This window comes from Xenia sp. Carnegie-2017, unplaced genomic scaffold (genome assembly GCF_021976095.1).
Source record: "Xenia sp. Carnegie-2017 unplaced genomic scaffold, XeniaSp_v1 HiC_scaffold_21, whole genome shotgun sequence".
In the NCBI taxonomy this organism is placed as follows: Eukaryota; Metazoa; Cnidaria; class Anthozoa; order Malacalcyonacea; family Xeniidae; genus Xenia; species Xenia sp. Carnegie-2017.
Window position 1 is genome coordinate 3,499,028 of NW_025813484.1, and position 10,245 is coordinate 3,509,272.

At 37.5% G+C, this 10,245-nt stretch overlaps 2 protein-coding genes across 2 annotated transcripts; one reads left to right on the forward strand and one right to left on the reverse strand.

Annotated features, from left to right (window-relative positions):
* Positions 1-6,716, reverse strand: LOC124444536. Its single transcript, XM_046995158.1, has 11 exons — positions 6,603-6,716; positions 5,652-5,856; positions 5,497-5,555; positions 5,219-5,424; positions 4,779-4,899; positions 4,606-4,672; positions 4,451-4,534; positions 4,170-4,366; positions 4,002-4,070; positions 3,355-3,418; positions 1-137 (listed from the first exon to the last, which is right to left on the reverse strand). Exons 2-11 carry the CDS (start codon positions 5,710-5,712, stop codon positions 1-3), a joined length of 1,065 nt encoding a protein of 354 aa, XP_046851114.1. The 5' UTR covers positions 5,713-5,856; positions 6,603-6,716.
* Positions 6,717-6,915: 199 nt separating this feature from the next.
* On the forward strand, positions 6,916-10,126 carry LOC124444427 (transcription factor SOX-30-like). Its single transcript, XM_046995050.1, has one exon. It carries the CDS (start codon positions 7,084-7,086, stop codon positions 8,206-8,208), a length of 1,125 nt encoding a protein of 374 aa, XP_046851006.1. The 5' UTR covers positions 6,916-7,083; the 3' UTR covers positions 8,209-10,126.
* The last annotated feature ends 119 nt before the right edge of the window (positions 10,127-10,245 follow it).

A 10,245-nucleotide genomic window follows, 5' to 3' on the forward strand; every position in this document is an offset into this window, starting at 1 on the left:
CTATAATTTATTTTGAGTTCCTCTAGATGCGCCACTGTAGTAAACGACATAGTTTCGTGCCTGGTTTGAGTAAGCGCTTAGCGTGTGAAGAGCGAATTTCCACGTGTATTCAACACCCTCGTATAGTTTCTTCAAATCTAACGAAAACCATAAACAATGAAAATAATCAAAATAAGCAAGGAGTGGAACTAAAGTTTTAGAATTAAACACGATCAGTATGGATCAAGGCAAAATTCAGAAAAAAAAATAAGAGAACACGGACTGAAAAGTTTTTTTTAGAAATAAATGATAGGAGCATTAACTGAGATTAAATTTTTAAAAATACATAAGAAAAACGTGGATTGAGATTAGATTTTCAGAGTTATTAAGAGGGGCATGTATATCAAGACGTTAATTGAAGAGAAGAGTTGTTTCTTGAAGAAATGAGTTGTTTCTTGAAGATAAGAGTTGTTTCATGAAGAGATGAGTTGTTTCTTGTGGAGAAGAGTTGTTTCTTTTGAAGAGAGAGTTGTTTCTTTTGAAGAAGACTTGTTTCTTGAAGAGAAGAGATGTTTCTTGAAAAGAAGAGTTGTTTCTTGAAGAGATGAGTTGTTTCTTGTGGAGAAGAGTTGTTTCTTTTGAAGAGAAGAGTAGTTTCTTGAAGAGATGAGTTGTTTCATGAAGGAAAAGGTTTTTTCACTAAAAATCCAGTTAGTATAAGAAATTTACGCAGGAGATTATCTCAGTCTGAACAGGTCAAAATCCTGTTCAGACTGATTGAAAGGATCGCGTTACTGACGATGGAGATAATAACATAAAAAGCCATATATGTCTTAGAAACGACACAAATGTGACATTACCTAAAGGCATTGTACTTTTTTTTATAAAAATTCGTCAATTAAGAGCAGATGCAATTAAAGAAAGGAGATTTGAATAGCAAGCATAATGGACAACAATCAATTAATGTGGGCAAACAGTTTTAAGTAGCTCGCGGTTCAGCATGTTTTGAGTTTTCACTCATGCATGATCTTATCGAGAAATGCAACGATTAAGATCTCGATTTGAAATCAAAATGGCAGATACACGAAGTGAAGCGCACGATCATGTTTGTGTGTGTATAAAGGCATATTTATGCTTATGCTACCTTGGAGTTACATAAATAAATAGGCACATGATACGCTCGACACTGTTTCCAAGATTGTTTCATGTCCCGAAGCTATCTTTTCTGGGACACAGAAAAAACAAAACAAGGCAGAGATTTTTTGCTGAGCTATCTTGCTAATTGACGATGTTTGTTTGGATAAGACAAAGAGCAAATATCGATTTCGCCTTCCTGCTGTTCCAACTCCATCAATCATCATCACTCGTATTTCGTAGAATATCTGAATATTCTACGAAAACCTATCGTCAAATGCAGCAGCATATAGCATCCCAGCCCGGAGATTGAATTTAAGAGGCATGCCTCCTTTAAAGAAAGGTCGCAGCGAGAAAAACTGCCAACGAAGGCGAAAACAAAAATAACAACAGTTTGCCTTATGACCGTGTTTGTTTCTACTCAAAAACGTTTTTCGAGGATACAGGTGCCGGATACACAGCGACATGTTGTCCGTCGCATGAGATAACACGTATACATGGTTATTTTTATTTTTCAAAGGTTATCTCTCTTCGATTGTTCCCCGAGACCTTTACTGAAAGCGATTCATAATGGCATCGAAGACGGAACAGAAAACAAGCAAAGCAGGGCGTAGGAAAAGACTGACAGGATCCTCTTAAGTACCTTTTTACTTCGAACATATTTCAATGAGACGATAGAAGAGAAGACAAAAAGTTTCGATGATGACACGTTCTATATTTCTGACAATAACGACGAATATTTGATCTTGTTAAAACTGACATTTAACTCGATGCCCCCTGCGCTAAAAGGGGCACGTGGCTTGAAAAATTCGCCTAAAGTGAATGGCAGCCGAGAAAGCCATGTATTTCCATCACATATAGAGTTTCAACCATTGTTTCATCAGTCAGTGAAGGCAAACAACGATTAAAAGAAGACTTCAACCAAATTAATGTGGAAGTGCAGAACGAAAATCTCACTGCGAAGAAAAAGTTCAACACAGCAAAAAACCGGAGGAAATCATCCGCGTAAAAACAGAAAAAGCTTAAAATGGAATTGATATCGTCCAAAGACTGCAAAGTGGTGATTTGTCGAGATACCCAATGCAAGCTGTGTTGGACTTGCAATAGGACCAGAAACGAAACGAGTTTGGAGAGCCAGGCCTACATCGTCTTCACGTGTGAAAGTAAAGAATGTAGGTTATGTCACGAGGACATGGATATACTCTTGGATTTGTTTTGTCCTTTCAACACCGCGGAAGAAATTGCGGAAACGGAACGAATACTCAAAACTATTGGCAAAGAGGCAACCGGGGATCATGTCGGTAACGAGAAATGCCTGGAGAGTAAGCCGCGGAGCCATGAAGGACAACCGATTCAACATCATCACAAGGTGAATACGACAACAGAGGACATCCATGTGGAAGAGCGAGAGAAACTGCCCACGATCTTCGGCGAGATTATGGAAATGAACCTGATGCAAGTGGACGACGGTTTGCTGAAGACTATGGAGCGCCAACTACAAGTGGAAGAGTTGAAAGATTTGCCAGATTTGGTGGATATATTTGATGAATAGATAAGAGAATCGTGTCATCAAGATTAAGGACAGTGGAAAGCATGAATTCAAGAAAATTCGAAAACAATAGACAGATGAAAAAACGAAACACCTTTACTCAGCATTTTGCATTGATGACTGTATAAACACATTAAGTATACAAAAGTTCTGTTTCTTTCTACTAGTGAAAATCGACTGACATGTTCCTTGTAAATAAAGAAGCAATATAGATATTTTGATATGTTTCGATTAAAAAACTCCGTAGAAAAAACTTCGGGGGGGGATGGACAGAAAATGTGACGACACGTATCGTTTTCCAATTGAACTTGCAAACTGATCGTGCCTTGTAATTCGTCAGTCAAAATACTTTTTTTGAAAACCGGGCTGAACCGTTTATGAACACAAAAACAAACAATCGGCAGAAGTGATATCTTTCCATCAGTTGACAACCGTCGTTAAAGTATCCTAGCTATCGCGTAACATTTAGTTTTGAAAGTTGAAACTGAAACAGACTCGACTTTACCAAGAGTGGATCAATAACCTGGGACCATCTGCGTGCTTATCCTTGCACATTGACCAGTTCGAATCGAACACAATTCTGTTGTATATAGCTACTGACTACATCGAGTAAGCACAAGAGTACAGCACGAAAAACAACAAATCGACGCTATTTTTATGCCGTGCACGAAATTCTGATTCACAATAACTACCTTGCATTTTTCTTGATCTCTCCTTACATAAACTTTCCTCGGCATGTTTTCGTGTTTTCATGATCTATAAAGGGAAAGATTGTCTGCCAGAGGATAACATCTCGGGGTCATCGTCAGTCAATTCATAAACACTGGCTCACAAAGAGATGTAGACTGTGAATTGTGAATGGTCTGATCGTTCATCCAATCATCGTTTTTTGCCTTAGGAAAGTGGCATTGTAGACCTTTTATCTCCGTCATGGGATTTCTATAAATCTTAGTAGTCATCACAAGATATTTAGGGGCTGTTCACATGAGCCCGCAGTAGTGGGGATTTAGCAAAGCGTTAAATCATTTTGGCAAATGGAAAAGATTTGATACTTTACAACAAAAAAACTTATTTGAGCAATTTCTCTATGCTCTGTCCTTGCAAATTCAAAAAACTTTTAAAATAAAACAAATAATTTAGCCTGAGTTAGTTGCAAACTGTCCTACATGGCATGTTATGTTTAACGTATAGACTCCTCATACATAGTTGAGAATTTTGCTTGTTGAGATGTATAACCCGAGGTAAACCGTGAGAATGAAAAGCATTAAAAAAAACTGGGTGTATAGAAATGCGATCAACCTCCACCGTATTCAAAAAAAAACCTTTGAAAGGTCTTTACCATCATCACGATTGAAAAATGCTTTAATACTCGATTGATATTTGACAATGTTTCCGTGATCTTTGACACCTGTCAAAACAAAATGCTTGGTGTTTCTTTAAAAGCTTCAACTCAAAACTTATATATTATGCAGCAAAAAAATTGAAGGACTCGAAACAACTGTCCTACGTGTCGACGCAGGCGAGTTTCTTCTTCTTTATTTACAGACGTCAAACAAACATCGTCTGCGATGGAGCAAAGTGGCTTTGCATCTTTCGGCTCGTTTGTTTCCGAGCGTTTTTCTTTGAGATCGTTTCGGACGAGTAGCAGGAGTCTGCTCATTGTTTCATTGATTTTGAAAATTTGATCTTTTGCTCGACGAAGCTCTAGCAAAACATGTGTGGTTATAAATTTTCACGAACAATCCATCAACATCATGCAGGAAATAAGATGGGGTTCTTGGGAATTACCTGATAACGTTGATTGAGAGTTTTTATAAAGAAAAGCACTTATTATCTTCTGCTCGAAACTTCTAGATTGACAGTTACTGGAAACTGGATAAAGCGAGACAACAGACGAGTTATTGAAATGGAAAAGCTACAATTTACAAAAATCTCGCGCGCACCTCGAAATTGATGTAATCGATCTTTAACAGTTTCGTCAAAGTCGTTGCGGAGAATCCGATCTAGCTCCTACAGGGCAGAAATAGTCACTGCTTAACACACGTCAACATGTCAAGAAAGGGAAGAAATGAAAAACCACAGAGCCGAACTATAACGACTCGGAAATTTGACGGACCTTAACCGTGTCGTTTTGAAAGTCGTGCAGAACGCGAATGGAGCTCATTAATGTTGTTCTTGCACGAGGCAAATTGCGTGACATTTTGTTGTTCCACAACAACAGGAAGACATCTGTCACACTAAAATAAAACAACAAAAGGTTCGGCGTACACGGGAAGTATTTACATAGACAGCTGTGAACCGACGATACTCATATCGCTTTTGTAAATATACATCAATTCCCTGCAACTACGATTCATAATTCATTCATTAAATTGATCATTCATTCATTAAGGAGAAAGAAATCATATCGTAGAACGGAACCTCTGCGTAGTCAAAATGGAGTAAAACTAAGGTCGACGGGGGTGAGGAAATGTCCTGGAACGAGATGGCGGGATCCATTGTCTTATTAAAAAACTATTAACTTGTTATAAGATTGCAAATGTGCATGCAACTTACACTAGGCCAGCAGCCAAGATTGCCAATATAAGATTATGGCAAAGATTACAACTGCCTTTAGCATCGCTTTCCACAACATTCTTTGGTGAAGCTACTGTCTTAGTTTTCTTACGGGAGAGCACAAAAAAGCCAGAAATTTGAACCATCAGTGCACAGATGATAACAATGAAAACCACTATCAGAAAAGGCGTTTCGTAGCGAAGAGCCTAGTAAAAGATTGAACAAATTGAGGTCTATGTATAACGTGCATCAAAACTTAAAAAATCCACCTAAATCACCTTTCTTGCGAAGTCCGCTTTTTTGTGATTCCAACTCCAAACGACATCTTGGAAAATTTCTTTTTGCAACGAGCGAGTTCAAAAATCAAAGAAAAAATAGACTAAGCGAATGGACTAATTTTATTGTCAATGTAGCTAGTAAGATTTCCACTTACCGTCGGGGTTTTGTAACAGTAGACGAGCAAATCGCCTGGTGGAAGTGTCTAAATAATCCATGCAGTTTAGTTATACTGAAGCTGACGAGTTTTCGAATAAAAACTTATAAAATATACTCATTTTTACAACTACCTACTAATCAACGGTCATAAAATACCCAGTACCAGTTGCCACCGGCTCTGCTATCCCTTTTCTGATAACTTTCTAAATGAAAAAAAATCAACTTTTCAGTGACTTTGACACGGTTATCCTAGGGACATAAAATCCCTATATTATAACCATCATTCAGCAATTCACAATAGTCAACAATTCAAAATGCTCGTGCAAACATTATTAAAATTTCCTTTTTCTTTCATTGCTCGATGAAGGGGATAGATTATTGTGACTTGCAGATTGCACTAATTTACAACGGTTTCGCAAACATAGGTCAAAAGTCGACGAGAAACGTTGAAATGTATGCGGGCAAATATGAAATCCTTTACGCAAATTTACGATATTGGGCCCGTGGAGCGAACAAAAGGTTATGTGTTATTATTGTTGTAGTTTTTTTCCTTTTCTTTTCTTTTGTAGCAATTTGAATTTTTAAGGCATCTGCAGTGTGTTGAAGCATACATAATTTGTCTATCTTTGTTTTCGGACAAAGGTGTACAATGTTGAATGCAAAAGTGTGCTGTCAAACGAAAGTGTTGCCGATGATAAACGAGAGAAAAGATTGACACATTTCTTGTCTGTGAATATCGGCGAATCAACAAAAAATCAAGATTTCGAACCTTTGTTGGCACGCTTTTTTACTTTTTAAGATTCAAATGCGATATTATTAATCTTGTCTCTTTTATGTACAACACCGCCCACACTGAGACGCGAAAGCAATGCTAAATATTTCATTGCGAAACACTCGCAGATTAGGAAGGGAGACCGTACAATTTAACATAACGTGTTTGCTGAAATACCTCCTCTATTTTTTTCTCTCTCATCGCAATTCGCAAACATTACTGATAACTTTTTATTTTCGTCAAACAGCAATCCACTGTTTGCGAAGGACGGAAATTAAACAACTAATTTGGCGATGGGATATTGCATTTTCAATCTGACAATAGATTTCGGCGTGTCTTTCAAGCTTTTGTTCTCCATATTAATGTATTCAGAGCTATTCAGTTTCAAATGCCAATAATTCCGCTCCTTTCAACCACTCGCAGTTAAAACGCACGATGGTACAAATACAAAATTCATTGCTATTTACGGCAAATCATTGTACATCGCGAGTGGCAGTGAAATAAAAGGAAATACTCATTAGTTATACAAAGTATCGGTTGACACAATCCCTCAAGGCGTGTGTTATATAGAGCACGTGATCCCTAAAACAATAGTGACAATAGCTTTTACTTCGACGAGAACAATAGTTGTCGCTTTGTTAGGAGAAGAGAGCGGACCATGGCAGCGGAATGCGATGTAAAGCCAGACATTTCTTCTTTGGAAAACGTTCATGACAACGTCGGGAAGGCGATAAAACCGCTTTCGATAACCGATGGCGAGAAACAAACGTGGCCAGCCACTTCGAAAGAAGTAGATGTTTTGAGTCGAACAGACCTAGCCAAACATGGCAATGGCGCTCTGCCACATGTAAACGTTGGAAGCGAGGGCGGAAAGCAGTTGAACGGAAGAGAAGGACGAAACGAGAATGACACTCCGACTAAATGGCCAGCAACTTTTGACATGGACGCGATCGCTCGAGCAGAGCTGGCAAAAAATAACGATGGAAGACACGAAGATATTGCGAAGCAGTTTGCCATGGACAACGCGAAGGAAGGCCACATTAAGAGACCTATGAATAGTTTCATGATATGGGCACAATCTATGCGTCGACAACTTGCTGAGCAGTACCCTCATGTTCACAATGCCGAATTGAGCAAAATGCTTGGCAAACTATGGCGAATGCTACCCGCCGAAAAGAAGCAACCTTACGTCGAAGAAGCGGCTAAACTAGACAAGCAACATAAGAAAGACAACCCGGGTTATAAATACAAGCCGAAAAGACGGCAAAGAGGAATGAAACGACCGTATGGGCAGTATAGTAATATGGTGGGCGGTGGATTGCCGAGTCCGTGGCAAGAACAACAATTCTCTAATGTCACAGTACTAAAACACACTAATCAAGCAACGTCGACTATAATTACACAAGTCCCTGGTTCGGGAAAGAATAACATAAACACTCCTTATGTTTTTGTCCAAGGTGGCAGCGTTATCATTAGACCAGAAGCAACGAGTGCATTGCAGCCAACGTCTGCAACAAATGGAATAACGACGACGACGGGCTATCAGAGTGACATCGTACGAGTGATAACTCAACCAACTCAAGCAATGGCGAGCATGAACGTTGCTCAAGCAAACGGCCATGCGAACATCAAGGTGGAGCCATGCGATTCGCCTAAAAAATCGCCCACGTACAATTTGCATGTTCAAACATCCGTTATCAAAAGCAACGAGTCTAACAACAACAACGAAAGAATTTCACGGATAGTGGAGACCTCCACGGGTAGAATAGGAGTACAACAGTAAACATGCGTTGTTGATTTCGGGTCTAACTAACGAGGTATTCCAGATATGCGATCTGTTTCAACATAGTTTTGTTATCTACGGTTCTCGGGAATTTACACTACGTTACAAACGTCTGCGGTTGATCCTGTTATGTGCGTGTCCATCACTAATTTTTTTATTGTAAGTATTTCGTTTTTTTTATTGGTTAAAAAATGGCGACGACCGATATGTGTATATCGTAAATATTTCTGGGGCTTTTGGACCTTTGTTTGGCATTCTTTAATTTCCGCTCTGATTTATAAAAGATATTTTGTCTGATACCGTCACCTCGGGGCAAATACGAGAGAATTTTGCAGCGTTTTCTTGAAAAATGATACATTCCAAGCGGTATCTCGAGCATTTTAACTATCAAAGCTCGTTGCTTCAGCATTCTAGCCATTTATGTAGTATTAGTCCGTCTTTACCAGTTTCTTCTGTGACCTTCAACTACATTCCAATCGTTTTTTATCCAATTAAAGTCAATAGTTTGTTCTAGACTATAAATCCTGTTTATGCACAGTATGAAAATGATGAGACGGTATCTTACATTTTCATATTGTCAACATTAAACAAAGACAAGTACATTGACATACATTGTCATCAGTTGTACCTAGTGGTTGCACATGATATAATCCCAATTGATTGGTTGTAAGGTCATGGGATTGAAGAAGGCAGGTCATGTATCATACAATTTGATTAACTGACCATTTGAAATCTTCATATGCAAACTGGGAAAGGTTTGACTCTATGGCATTTCCCCAATACTTTTATGTTTCTCGAAATGAAACATTTGCCTCGAGGCTTTCTCATATTTGAAAACATGTCACCATAGCATCAATCCCATTAGCGTTGAACACATTTATTTATTTTTTAAAGCTTTTGACACAATAAATGTGCAAACCTTATTTATTTAACAAACCTTGCAGATAGTCTGCATATTTGTTTAGCTAGCTCAGAGAATTGTGATCTTAAATAGTAATATATAATTGCAGATCAGATAAAATCAGTGATACCAATGTACTGATGACGAACTGACAAAAAACAGTGAACTAAACTGTTTCATTTTATCAGGCTTAGAGTTACCAATCTTTCTTTTTGAAACTATAGCCATTGCAATTCTTGTTCATTGCAAGGTTTTCTGTTGACAATTTTACAAATGCATTGCTTTATAAACTATTTACACTTGATACAAGTTTTTAGTTTGGCTTTGCTATGTAATTGCTGTAAGTTTTGACCTCCATCAAGCCTGTGCATTAAGCTTGTAGCCAAGTAGTTAGAAATTTTCTTTGTAAAATATTATTATGGTGCTGTATTCACTTTTTGACCATGTTGTTTCAACATATTTGCATGTTTCACATTACTTTAAACTATTTATGCTATATGTACTCTTGTTTAACTTATCAAACAATGTTGCTGCTTTGGGAAACTGACATAATTACGTTGTATTGTTTATTTTTAGTGTTGTATGTATATATATACATATACAAAGTGTATAACAATATATATGTTGAAAAATAAAAGTTTCTCCGGATTTTATAAATGATTTTTATTTTTCAAGCTTAAAAATATATGTATATATATATATTGGTTTTGTTTTTGATTTTTGTAATTACTGTGCTCAATGCATTAAAGCACAGCATGAATATTGTTAGGAAGAAAGTTCACAAAACTACAATTTCATCCCCACAAGCCTGTTTTGTGATTTCTCCCTCTTAAGAGATAATATAAAATTAATACAAAAGCATGTGTTTAACTACACTTGCCAGAGAGTAAAATGAATCCCCCCTGACAATTAGCTGTTTGTCAGTTTTCCACGTGGCAGCAATCCTTTTTATTCTTGTACTTTGAACAAAATTTTGATGTAGTGCATTTGCATTCAATAAAAAAATTTGTTTTTGAAGTGTCATAATTTATTTGGTTGTTATAGCATGGGAGAAGAGACCATTGGCAGATCCAGAGTATGTTAAAATAAATTACTGCAGCACATTTTGGCGTTATGTAAATTTTTAAACACCTTAG

Bases quoted from the DNA above. Each gene is read 5' to 3' on its own strand.
- LOC124444536 (XM_046995158.1), bottom strand. From the start codon at position 5,712: ATGGATTATTTAGACACTTCCACCAGGCGATTTGCTCGTCTACTGTTA. The intron at 5,556-5,651 runs GTAAGTGGAAAT...CGTTGCAAAAAG, and splicing joins ACTGTTACAAAACCCCGACG to AAATTTTCCAAGATGTCGTT. The intron at 4,071-4,169 runs GTAGGACAGTTG...TTGTTTTGACAG, and splicing joins AAACTCGCCTGCGTCGACAC to GTGTCAAAGATCACGGAAAC.
- LOC124444427 (XM_046995050.1), top strand. From the start codon at position 7,084: ATGGCAGCGGAATGCGATGTAAAGCCAGACATTTCTTCTTTGGAAAAC.